A 13700-nucleotide genomic window follows, 5' to 3' on the forward strand; every position below is an offset into this window, starting at 1 on the left:
TTGTGTTAGATCGGAGGCTACTGGCCGGGCTGGCGGGATTTGGCTTTTCTGGAAGCCAGATCGTGTTCATTTCGATATCGTTAGTATGGATAAACAGTTTATTCATAGTAAAGTGAGCTTTTCTAGTAATAAACCCTTCTTTATTACCCTGGTGTATGCTGATCCTGTCCTGGCTAATCGGAAACGGCTTCGGGAGGTTCTTTACTCTATGAGTGTTAGCATGACTGATTCCTGCTTTGTGGCTGGTGACTTTAACGATATTGCCCTTATGAGTGATCAGAGAGGGGGTGCGCATCACTATGTTAACCGGTGCCTCAATCATAAGAATAGTATGGATTTATGTGGGCTTTCTGATCTGGGTGCCACTGGTCATAAGTTCACTTGGAAGCGCAACAGTACCTTTGTTCATTTGGACAAAGTTTATGCTAATGTTTCAGCTCAAACTAGATTTCCTGAAGTATCTGTGTTAAATCTCCCCTTCCGTCATTTGGATCACTGTCCTATCTTATTCAGGCTGGTGAGAGGCATTCGGCCTAGGGGGGAGAGACCGTTTAGGTATCAGGTGGCTTGGGAGTCTCACACTAAGTTTAAAGACTTCGTTCAAGACAATTGGAAGCCTCACTCTAATGTCCTTCAAGCTGCTGAGGGTTTCAGAAAGAATGTGCTGGGGTGGAATAAAAACGTCTTTGGGCATATTATTAGGAGAAAGAATAAATTATTGAGTAGAATTGAGGGCATTCATCGTAGGTTGGAGGTTAGTTGCGATCACAGTTTGGATGGTCTTCTCAGAACCCTTCAGAAGGAGTTAGAAGTTGTGCTTCGACAGGAAGAGCTTCTTTGGTTTCAGAAGTCTAGGAAAGCCTGGATCAAAGATGGGGATTGGAATACCAGGTATTTTCATCTCTCTACCATCATTAGAAGACAGAGCAATAGGATAGATGCTATTAAAGACTCTAATGGTGATTGGGTCTATGAGGATGAAGATATTCGTCACTTGGCCCTTGACTTCTATAAAGACCTTTTTAAAGAGGAACTTGTTGATCTGGATAAGGCTCAAACTGTTGCTACCTTTCCCATGGTGGGAGAGGATAGAATTCTGGAAGCCTTCCACCCTATTTCCCTAAAAGATATTGATCAAGCCATTTTTAGTATTGGGGCTACTAAAGCTCCTGGGGTTGATGGTCTGCCTGCTGGTTTTTACCATAAACACTGGGAGGTTGTGAAGGAAGGCATTTATAATTTTATCAAAGGTGTTTTTAATGGCTCTCAGGATATTGGGCTGGTGAACAGAACCCTTCTTGTTCTGATTCCTAAAGTTGAGAAGCCTTCCTCTTTCTTACATATGAGGCCTATTAGTCTTTGTAATGTTCTCTATAAGACTATTACAAAGATTGTGGCAAATAGACTCCGTTGCATTCTTCCTGAGATCATTAGTCAGAATCAGGGTAGCTTTGTGCCTGGAAGACAAATGATGGATAATGTGGTTATTGCCTAAGAGATGGTCCACACTATGAAAATCAAAAAGGGGAAGAGAGGTATTGTGGCTCTTAAGTTGGATATGGAGAAAGCCTATGATCGCATTAACTGGAGTTTCCTTCTTGAGATTATGGAGAGAGCAAGGATCCCGGACAATTGGAGGAGGTTAATTAAGGTTTGTATCGCTTCTCCTGTTTTTCAAGTTTTGATCAATGGGGATATGTCGGGGGAATTTTCTCCTTGCCGGGGTACCCGTCAAGAGGACCCAATGAGCCCTTTCTTATTTGTTATTGAAATGGAAAGATTGTCTCACCTAATCCAAGATGCTGTTGATAATAGGAATTTCCACCCGGTGGCCATTAATAAGTTCTATCCCCAGGTTACTAATTTGTTCTTTGCAGATGATGTTCTAATCTTTCTGGAAGGTAATGAGGAGCAGTTAAGTGTCACTATGGATATTCTTGAGTGTTTCTATTCTGCCTCTGGTCAGAAGCTCAATATCCAGAAGTCCAGGATGATGTGCTCTAAGAATATGAACCAGAGAGACTGCAAAAGGATGAGTGATTTGTCTGGAATTCCTCTGACTAGTTCTCTTGGGAAGTATATGGGTATTCCCCTCCATAGTGAGAGAGTGTTGAAAGTGTCTTTTAAGGATACTTTGGATAAAGCTAATAAGAAGTGTGCCACTTGGAAAGCTAAGACTCTCTCTCTCTCGCTGGCCGCCTTACTTTGGTCCAATCTGTCAATTGTGCGACTCCCAATCACATTATGCAGGCTTGTCATCTTCTTGAGCCTATTCTCAAGGACCTTGATAAAATTAATCGTCGGTTCCTATGGGGAGAAGCTGAGGAGGGGAGGAAGATTCATCTTGTTCCTTGGAATGAGGTTTGTCAACCTAAGGATATGGGAGGTTTGGGCATTAGGAAAGCCAGAGATAATAATAAAGTCTTATTAATGAAACTTCTGTGGCGAATGTGGCAACTCCCTTCACCTCTTTGGGTTCAACTTTTATGCGGGAAATATCGAAAGGATAAGGTCTTTGGGGGTTCTAAGGATAGAGTGGTTAACTGTTCCTTTCTCTGGAAAGGCATTAGTGCAGTTTTTGCTGAGTTTTGTTCAGGGATTGGCTGGAATGTGGGGAATGGTAGATGCATAAGCTTCTAGAATGATATTTGGATTGGTAAAAAGCCTTTATTGGAAGTTTGTGAGTCTTTACCACCTTTAGAAATTCAGAACTGGAGGATTGCAGATGTGGTGGATTCTGAGGGTTATTGGATTTGGTCAAAATTTGATTCTTACCTCAGTCTGGAATCGCTCCTGAGAATTAGAGGAGTTCATATTAGTAGTAAAATGGAAGACAGTGATAGTTACTGTTGGTCTTTGACGAACAACGGGGCCTATTCTTGTAAATCGGCTTTTCAGGCTTTCTATCAGGAGTTGGATACTTTACACCCAGGGGTGTGGAAGACGATTTGGGCCTTAAAAGTGTCGTACCGTATTAGAAGCTTCCTGTGGCTAGGGGTTAAAAATAGGTTGCTTACTAATTCTGATAGGAAAAGGAGGCATTTGGTGGAGTCTGGAACTTGTGGCAGATGCAGAGGTCTTGAAGAAACTTTGTGCCATGCTCTCAGAGACTGTGTGAAAAGTAAAGAGGTTTGGAGGAAAGTTCTCCCTATAAATGTGCTATCTTCTTTTTTATCCCACTCTAAGAATGATTGGTTTGTGGATGGGATTAATGGGAAACTTTTGGCTGAGTTGAATCAGTGTGTTCTCTTATTTGTGGTGGTATGCCATCAGATTTGGAGATGGAGAAATAAGGAGATTTTTGGAGGAGAAACGGTTGTTTTACCTAATGTCTTGGATTTCTTTTCCAAAAAGATGTGCACCTTGGTTGATAGCTTCGTTGAGGATCCCTTGGCTAGGGCTATTCAGAGGAAGGAGGTCCACCTCTTAGGCTGGTGTAAGCCGAGTGAAGGTGTGGTTAAGCTTAACATTGATGGCTCTTGTCGAAAGGACGGGAGAATTGCCGTAGGAGGGGTTCTGAGAGATGATGGTGGTGGTTGGGTGTCTAGTTTCTCTCAGAATTTGGGTATAGGTTCGTCTTTCTCTGCAGAGCTTTGTGGGATTTTTTCTGGCCTTAAGCTAGCAATCTGATAACCTTGAAGCGGTCAAAATGATATCAGAAAACAATACTATTTGCTTGAATAGCCAAAATTTAATCAAAGGCATTAGAAGGATTGGCTCCTCCTTTGATGTTCTTAGCTTCGCTCATATTTATAGGGAGCAAACTCGAGTAGCGGACCGTCTTGCGGTTGAAGGTCATTCAAGGATGTTGGGTCTCTCAACCTTTTCTTCTCCTCCGCTGTTCATTTCATCTCTGATCTTGGATGATTTGGTGGGGGTCACTTTTCCCAGGCTGATCCCGGGTTAAGCGGCTTTTGTTTGTTTGTTTTTCTTTCCTTTCCTACCAAAAAAAAAGATAATTATATGTTTATTTTTAAGTGATATTTGCTATGAAAAACCACTAATGGTTAACCGACCGAAATATAGGTTAATCGACCGAAATAATAATTAACCGAAATATGGTTAACCGAATTAAATGGACTGGTTAATGGTTTTTGTTAATGGACTGGTTAACCGACCATGTGCACCCCTAACAACACAGATTACCTATAGCACTAAAAAAAATTAATAGATAGTGTTTGAATGAGATAGTTATTTATTTTTATATTTTATATATAAATATGAGATCAAATGTGGTAGTATGGTTGGAATTAAACCCTCTAAATATTAGCATTAGAGTGTGTCATCTTTGTTTTTTCAATGAAGTTTGTTCATCCTCCATAATGGCCTTGCACAGCATACCTCAACTTTGAAACCTTTATATTGGCACTTTCCATCACATCACATGATCATAATAATCATGCTAAAAGTTGTGACATCAGATTCCATAAACTTCCAGAGGAGTTCATGTGCATTTGTTCAAAAGGTTCATCCTAAACAACTACACTAGATAGATACAATCTTCAAGAACAACCATGTCAAAATAACCTATATTCAAACTTGTTAATTTTCCCTGCGTATTTGAGCTGCCCATGACCTCTTCTCCTCTGCCATATTGTTCATGCTTCTTATTTCCAATCCTGATGCCTGAGCTTCCCAGTGATTCATCCAAGCCCTGCTCACCTCTTCCTGATTACACTAAAGACAGAATTTGTGAAATCAGAATAATAATTGAAAATACCTCAACATTTGTAACAGCAGTTCAAGCTTCATTTCTCATATCAAAATACCATAAATTAACATCAAATACCTTAACATCAGAATACTCGTGATGAATATATTCATCATAAACAGCTCTCTTTATTGGATCCGAAAGAGTATCGTAAGCTTCCTTAATCTTAATAAACATCCGACTATACTCCTCAACCTCATCCGGTGGCGGTGGCCAAAGGTACGAGTTATATTTCCTCGCCAATTTCTTATAGGCCTGTTTAATTTCAGTCAAGGAACCGGATTCCGGTATACCCAGAATCTCGTAGAAGCTTAAATTGACAACAATTGTGTCACGATCAGCAGACTTTGTTTTGAACGATGAATTTGGGAAGCGGCTGAAGGGCTTGAAATGGATAATTGTGTCGGGTCTGGATGTTATGGGAGGGGTGGAGGAGATTGCGGTGGAATGCTGGAAGAGAGAAGCCTCGCTCCCCGGAAAGGTTAAACCATAACACCCCATTCTGGTACAAGCTTTTGGAAGAGGAATGGAAAGTTGGAGATGACTATGATTGTTCTCTTCACTATGTATAAGTAGAACCCTAAAATCATGACACTAAAACCATGACATAATATTATTTTTATTTTTTTTATGAAGAAAATGATGATATATTTATATTTTGAAAAGATTCCACAATTAATGTCTGAGCACATCTCCGCTACGAACGCAATAAGGAGAGCTGAAACGAGGAAAGGCACAAAACCTGCGAGAGACCCGGAACTGGACTCATACGTTGTGTGGGTTATATATGGCACGGCGTGCGGGGTCCATTGAGATGCCTTCTTCACCAAACTAATTTTGAGGAGACAAGAGTTGTCACCACTTTATTTATTGTTTTGCTACCACACTATTTACTATTTCTGTCATTAGTTCTATTTTTCTTATTCCCATTTATACCAATTATCTCATTCTACCCCTATTCTCATCTTCTTAAATTGTAAGGATAATTACAAATCTAGCCCAATTAAGATGGGTCTTTTACATATCTAATCCACTTTGCTTCCATCTTATCAAATTACACACTTTCAACCATTTTGGACAAAATTACCCTTAGTTCTATTCAATCATCGATCTACTTCTTCCACTTCTTCTTCTTCTTCTTCTTCTTCTTCCGCTTCTTCTTCTTCTTCTTCTTCTTCTTTGTTTCAATTTCTTCTTCGGTTCATCTTTTTCAATTTCTGATACCAATCATTAACGATTTTTTAGATTATTATTATGTTCAATTTCCCGTAGAAATTGTATGTTTTTATCTTATACGCTTGCTTTTCTCGTTGGTCTTACCTCTTTCTTCATCTGTAATGGTATTGTTTCAATTTCCTCTATTTTCCACAATTTTTCTCAATTTTCCTCCATTGTTGTCGCATTTGCGACAAGAGTTGTCGCATTTGCGACGAAATGCGACAACTCTTGTCGCATTTGTGACGAAATGCGATAACTCTTGTTGCATTTGTGACAAAATGCGACAAATTTCGTCACAAATGCGACAGCAATGGGGGAAAATTGAGAAAAATTGTGGAAAATAGAGGAAATTGAAACGATACCATTACAGATGAAGAAAGAGGCAAGACCAACAAGAAAAGCAAGCGTATAAGCTAAAAACATACCTTTTTTACGGGAAATTGAATATAATACGTCAATAATCTCAAAAATTGCTAATGATTGGTATCAGAAATTGAAGAAGATGAACCGAAGAAGAAGTTGAAATGAAGAAGAAGAAGAAGAAGAAGAAGAAGAAGATCGATGATTGAATAGAACTAAGGGTAATTTTGTCCAAAATAGTTGAAAGTGTCTAATTTGGTAAGATGGAAGCAAAGTGGGTTAGATATGTAAAAGGCCCCTCTTAATTGGGCTAGATTTGTAATTAGCCCTAAATTGTAACCCTAGTGGGGGTATGTTGGTATATTTACCTAACCTAAAGGGAGGTATATAATCCTCTTATTTTGTAATGAAACATAACTTTTAATGAATATGAATTTCTAGCCTCCATCATTGAGAGTTTTATCAAATATTTGGGGCTAACTTTTTCAAGCATAGGCTTGAGAAGAAAGTTCTTTGTGGATTTAAGATCAAAATCTTCACTTCAAGATCGATCTGTATCAGTTGGTATCAAAACCGAGTCATTTTCCTTTCCGGAGACTTCTTCTTGGTAATGGTTCAACAACGTCCCCAACTAGAAGCTATAAAGTCCAATGGTAAAAGATTTGAAGAGATAGAATCCTTTATGAAGAGATTGAGTGATACTCTTCAAGAGCAAAATGAAAGGCATCAAGCAAGTATAAGAGAGTTAGATCTCTCCATTGAAGAACTCAAGCTTGAGCCGAAATACTCACCCACAACCCACCAGAGGTCCTCACCGAAGCAAGAAGAGGCTACTCAGCCTCAACCCGAACGACACCCGAAACCACCCCTGAGACAATGGGCCCTCGTTGGGTTCATGAGGTTAGGCGTCCTAATCCCGTTATTATCTGAAATGCCGATAGTGATAGTAATGGGGATGCTTTTGATGATTTTGAACCCCACGGGATTGCTAGGAATACGGGTATCCGTAATGATATTGATGTTGTTGGCCCTAGGCATATGAATGCTAGGAATATGGATGTTGTGAATGATGTTGATGTTATGAATGCTAGGAATGTGGATATTGTGAATGATGTTGATGTAGGTGGTTATAGAAGAAGGAATTATAGTGGAGGGGATCCCTATATGGAGAATGTAAATGTTAGAGGCAGATATGGGGGAAACTTTGATAGAGATGACCGGCCTTTGGGACGAACTTGACATTGAAGGGTTTCTTGATTGGCTCTTGAAAGTAGAGAGGTTCTTTGAAGATGTGGGAATACCGGATGGTAGAAAAGTTTGGTTGGTAGCATACCGGTTAAAAGGGGGAGCCTCAGTTTGGTGGGATCATGTGAAGGAAGAGAGAAGAATAGGAGGAAAGGAGCCGATAAGGTCTTGGTTGCAGATGAAATCGATGTTGAGGGAGTGGTCATTGCCACCCGATTATGAGCAATACATCTTTAGCTCGTATCGGAGTTCTTACGGCTTTCAGCAAAGGAAAATTTGTCAGAAACCAAAAGTCAAAAAACTTCAAGCTATCTTCAAGAGGTAAGGTACAACATACAAGATAGAAGCAGAACACAAATGGTGATTCAGGTTCAAGATGCTAGAAACATTACTTTGAAAGTCGAGTCTCAACTAAGTGTGAGAGCACGTGATGGGTATAGGAGGTCGGGAAGTGATGGTGGTAGAGAAGCTTCCAAGGGAATTGATAAAGGAAAGTGCGTTGCTAGCTCGAGTGGCACCAAGGTTCTGATTGTGGGTAAAGGACCTAGCGGGGATGTAAGGCATTTTAGGGCGGCACCACCTCATAGGGGTAATAACCCTTATGTTAAGCGGGCTCCATTCAAGTGCTTTAGATGCAATGAGTCGGGTCATCGCTCCAATGAATGTCCCAAGAGAATGAGTGTCAATGTAGTTGAGAGGTACGAGGATGACTATGAAGAGGAAGATGATGTGTTTTGTGAACCGGTTGATCGGAGAGAAGGCAGGTGGCCTGAAATTTGGCAACACCAAAAGAAGAAGAAAAAAGAAAGAATATATTATCACTTAACATGTTTTGTGCGGAATATAATTTCTGCAGAAACAAATGTGGTGTGATTCTAGGTTCAGCTTTTCTAGTGATTTAAGAACTTGTTAGGATTAGAATTATGTTAGAAACTTGTTGGAAACTTATTCGATATGTATTTGCATGTTTGAATGTTAAAAATCCTATTATTTTACTAGGAAGATAATTTCGCAGTCATGAAAACCTTCCGCGGTAGAAACAATTGTGAAGTAAATTCATATAAGTCATTTGAATTTCCTCTGCAGTTGCTTTCATTGCGAAAGGATTACATTAACTGTTAAGATAATTGTCTTCGCAATTGCTTCAACAGCAAAGTATTTTAAGCTTATTTTGTTTTCTAGTGTGAAGGAGTTTATAACTGTGAAGTAGTTTTGTTTTTATATTTTTCTTATACTTTCTTTTCGACCTTTGTCATTGAATGAAAAATCGCAGTAAAAATCGCACCAAAAATATATTTTTATTATTGATTGACATGTAAAAGCCAAATGTAAATCTCTTTTACAGACATTAATTAAGGTATTCGAATTCAACTGCAACTAATAGAAGAAATTTGGCAAATTTGGCACCATATTTAATTATTTTTTTAGTTTATCAACATATACTGATTTGGGAAATCTTAAGAAATAAGTAAGAAAATGAGTTAAAGGAGAGGTGGAGAATCAACGAGTAAAAATCGCAAAAAGAAAAAAAAACATAAAAAACATAGCAAAAATCTCACAAAATCGCTCCACAGTTGTCCCGCACAAATTATGTTCCGCAGAAAATATATTAAGTAATAATATATATACTAAGGGTATTTCGGTAAAGTTAACTTTAAAAGTGTCTAATTTAGTGAAAGATGTTGTAATGAGTCTAAATATATAATCGGCCACTCAATTGGGCTACTTTTGTAATTTGCCCTAAATTATGGCACTTGAACATTACTCTCTTTCACACTTTTTTTTTTTTGAACCAGTCTCTTTCACACTTTATTACCTAGATTTCAGATTTTGTATAAAAAAAAAATATGAACTTAACAATATATTACCTATTACCTTCTACAACCGGTTAACCATCTAAACATGGGTGATAACCATCTAAACATGGGTGAATTACAAATATGATACTTGAACTTCAACTTCTTTTACCATTTGATACATAGATTTCATTTTTGCACAAATGTGTGACTCATTTAAGTTATAAAGACAATTTAGACTTTTCTTTCCATCTCTAATCTTCTCCTTCTATCTCTTTCCATTTTTTATTCTTCTATCTCTAAAACAATTGCTTACCTCTTTGAATCCCTAAAAATTGAAAAAAAAAAATCCAAGGAATTCAGAATCAATGAAATAAAAAATGTTAACAAATGAGTCGTACTGTAAAACTATGCAAATTTTCTCATAATATCCCAAAATTGATTTGTTTTTTCGTCAACTATGTCTCTAAATTGATTGAAGTATTATTTCTATCGCATCATCTTCTAACCGCAGCCCCTCTATATTTCTGAAGTATTATTGGTTATTTATTGACTAAGATTGAGAAAGAATCAAATGAATATCATACTCGCATCACATCCCTTGTGTATTCACTGCAAGTTAAGGTCTCCCTACCAATGCATGGCTAGATTGAAATTAAAACAATGGTTACTTCATTATCTGAAGTTGAAAAAACGCCTAGTAGTGGATATTTAAAAAAATAGAACATAGGAATTCAAAGAGCTACGGAATTGTTTTTGGGAGAGAAGAATGAAAATGAAAGAGAGAGAAATTAGAGATTATAAATTAAAAAAAAAAGATTAAACTGTCATTACAACTTAAGTAGATTTCATATTGAAGTTTGGTCAAAATATTTTTAGTAATTAAACGATTGTATCATGTTATAAGTATTATATTGTCGGATCATAAGTTTAAGTATTTTCTTATGAAAAAATAAAGTTTGGGTACCAAAATGTGAAAGCAACTAAATTTTAAGTACCATGATTGTAATTTACCTACATTTTTAATGGCTAACTGATTGTAATAAATAATATTTATATAATTTTTTGTGCAAAAATAAAATCCATATACCAAAAGTGTAAAAGAGAAGATAAAATCATATTTATATAATTTTTTGTCCAAAAATAAAATCCATATACGAAAAGTGTGAAAGAGAAGATAAAACCGAGATACCAAAATGTAAAAAGAGAGAAGTTCAGTTACCATGATTGTAATTAACCCTTAAAATTAGTGGAAATTTTTACAAAAAAAAAAAAAAAAAAAAAAAAAAAAACTTACCCATTAAATTGTTGGAAGTTTGATTAAAAATTATTATCCTTGCCGTAGTGGAAATTGGCAAATAATGCCAATTACTTGTTACTTTCTTTCTTCTTTCCTTCTTATTTTCTTCGTAAAAATGACTTTCTTTTTCATTAGAAAAAAGTCTCTAATTTTTCCTATGATTTGTGCACCTTTACTGCCCCCCACTACCGGCCTACTACCCATCCTCCTCAATGGCCCCGCACAGCATACCTCGATTTTCAAACCTCTAAATTGATACTTTCTATCACATCATCATCATCATAATAATTATGCACAATCCAACTAAATCAAACCCAAATCTCAAACTAAAAGTTTTGACATCAGATCCCATCTACTTCCTTCCTCAAGTGGATGGAGGAAACAACAAATCTACTCAGGATTGCAACTAAACACCCAGTAACCATGTCTATCATTTCATATGCAATCCACAATTTTGACCATAAAGTTTCAATCTTAAATCTGATATCTCCATGTAAAATGTAACCCAAAAGAAAAATAAAACTGAGAAACAGAGGAGTTCATAGCACTGGTTTCAGCCTGCACAGCAAAGAACAAAAAGCTTCTTCCTAAAAGATGATCATATTACTGAGAAAATATTTACAGCATAAACCGCCAGTTGATGTCTTCGACATGGTCACAAAAACAACTATACAAGATTTCCAAATTTTCAACTATCTATTCGGCTATTAGCCTATACTAACCAGACAGCATCTTCATTACTCTCTCAAGAACAACCATGTCAAAAGTTTAAAGACGTGTTTATACATACAGGATAAGATAAGAACCTAGTCATACTTCTTGTGCTAATCGTTCTCGTTGCCTGCGCATTCGAGCTGCCCACGATAAGTTCTCTTCTGCATCTTCTTCTGCTTCCTTGTTCATGCTTCTTCTTTTCAATTCTGATAGCTGAGATTCCCAGCGATTCTTCCAATCACTTCTCACTTCCAGATCCTGATTAAACAGAAACTGAATCAGTAATCTATTATATTGCAAATCATAAGTTCTTTCAGCAGACCAGAAGATAATTCTAAATAGAACGAGTCAAGGAATCAAATTTTAAATAATAAAACATGTAAAAAGAAAGAGAAAAAAGAAAGCAATTGGCCCAAATGCAAACTGGGTCTATAAAGACAGAATTGTGAAATCAGAACTTGAATTCTTAGCTCTCTGTAATTAAATACTAGTTTTACTTGAGATAGTCGATGACAGAGTCCATAAGACACGAAAAGTCTCAACATTTCTTCTTTGTTGGAAAACATGGTCTCCAGCCCCAATTAATTAAAAAAAAAATTGAAATCAGAACTTGAATTCTTAGCTCTCTGTAATTAAATACTAGTTTTTACTTGAGATAGTCGACGACAGAATAATAATTGGGTCCATAAAACACGAAGGGATTCAACAATTGAGTCTTCCTTTATTGGAAAACTTTGTCTGCAGCCCCAAATCTCTAATTAATGAAGAAATATGTCAAAATTTGGAGGAAACAATATAAAAAGATATATGGAAAGAACCATAAACCAAATTTTCAAAAGCAACATTTGTAAGAGCAGATGAAGCTCTGTTCAACCTTCGATTTCTCAGATAAAAATAACAAAAACTAACATCAAAATCCACAAACATGCATCAAATTAACCACAAAAACACATTCAACATATACCTCGTCGTTTCGGTACCGTCCCCTAGCAGAAAACGCAAGATGAAGACCCCGAGCCATATCCCGATCATAAACAGCTCTACTTCTTGGATCCGAAAGAATCTCATAAGCTTCCTGTACCTGAATAAACTTCTGAGTATACTCCTGAACCCGATCCGGTGGCGAAACGTCCGGGTGATATTTCCTAGCCAATTGCTTATACGCCTGCTTAATCTCAATCAAGGAACCAGATTCCGGTATACCTAGAAGCTCGTAGAAGCTAAAATCGGCGGGAATTGTTTCACGAACAGCAGCCCTAGTTTTGAACGAAGAAACAGGGACACGCGTGAGGGGCTTGAAACGGAGAATTGAGTCAGGTCTGGGTGTTATGGGAGGGGTGGAGATAGCGGTGGAGTGGTGGAAGAGAGAGGCGTCGGTTCCCGGAATGGTTAAACCATAGCAACCCATTCTGCAGAAATGGTGTTTGGGAAAAAAGGTAGGGGAAAGTAGGAGATTACTATGAGTGTTGCGTAGGAGGCGTAGGCATGAATTGAAGCCTCTCAATACGGATGAGATATTTATATTTTTGATGATCACTTCAAAGCTTTCATTTTCTTTTATTATTATTATTATTTTAAATAAGTTCAAAAAATGCTAAAAAAAAACAAATGCCACAATTTGCGTCTAGAGAATTGACATTGTATTTGGCGTTTACATTTAACATTTTCCTTCATTTTATTTAATTTTCAAAATATATTTAAAATGTTTGATAATTATACTTCTTATTATTATTGAGGTGTATATATTTTTTCTAACTTATCCAATTAATGAGGTTGAGGTTTGTGTATTTAAGTGGATCTTCTTATAATTGTGTAAAACGATAAATTATTAGAAGCATTCGGTTCTTTAGGTCAAATGGAGGACCTTCCATATATATTTTGACACGTGTAACATGGATTCACGCATATTTTTTTTTTTTATAATAATGCTAATATTTCATTAAGTAGTAAAATTGCAAGTACAAGATAAGACCAGTAAGGCATAAAACCTCACATACATATAGGTTAAGCCTAATACATAGTCCACTAGGGCAAGAAAATGGCTATTAAAAGCAAAAAGGGCCATCAAAGGCACATCGAACATAAACAACAGTTGAAACATATATTTATCATAGCTCCAAATGCGCCGTAAAGCAACTGTAGACCAATCTTCAACATTTGAACCATTCTGAAACTTCGGATCTAAGTCCTTTCTTATACAACCACGTAGATCCAGTGATCTACGGATAAGATCTACCATTTCTGTTCTTGCTAAAGCAGAAAAAGTTACTGATAACAGGTAGCGAAATTCTGGTCAACGTCCGTCCCTGTGGGGGCGTCGTTGGGTTCGACGGGAGGAAACTCCGATGCCAAAGTC

At 37.1% G+C, this 13700-nt stretch overlaps 2 protein-coding genes across 2 annotated transcripts; both read right to left on the minus strand.

The window, feature by feature from the left end:
• Positions 1 to 4347: 4347 nt before the first annotated feature.
• On the minus strand, positions 4348 to 5227 carry LOC136220981 (chaperone protein dnaJ 20, chloroplastic-like). Its single transcript, XM_066008855.1, has 2 exons — positions 4790 to 5227; positions 4348 to 4677 (listed from the first exon to the last, which is right to left on the minus strand). The coding sequence occupies exons 1-2, from the start codon at positions 5210 to 5212 to the stop codon at positions 4543 to 4545; spliced, it is 558 nt and encodes a 185-aa protein (XP_065864927.1). The 5' UTR covers positions 5213 to 5227; the 3' UTR covers positions 4348 to 4542.
• Positions 5228 to 11211: 5984 nt separating this feature from the next.
• LOC136219314 (chaperone protein dnaJ 20, chloroplastic-like) lies at positions 11212 to 12854 on the minus strand. The gene is made up of 2 exons (XM_066006680.1): positions 12309 to 12854; positions 11212 to 11602 (listed from the first exon to the last, which is right to left on the minus strand). The coding sequence occupies exons 1-2, from the start codon at positions 12750 to 12752 to the stop codon at positions 11441 to 11443; spliced, it is 606 nt and encodes a 201-aa protein (XP_065862752.1). The 5' UTR covers positions 12753 to 12854; the 3' UTR covers positions 11212 to 11440.
• Between the last annotated feature and the right edge of the window lie 846 nt (positions 12855 to 13700).

The sequence above is a fragment of the Euphorbia lathyris genome, chromosome 2, assembly GCF_963576675.1.
Source record: "Euphorbia lathyris chromosome 2, ddEupLath1.1, whole genome shotgun sequence".
Classification (NCBI taxonomy): Eukaryota; Viridiplantae; Streptophyta; class Magnoliopsida; order Malpighiales; family Euphorbiaceae; genus Euphorbia; species Euphorbia lathyris.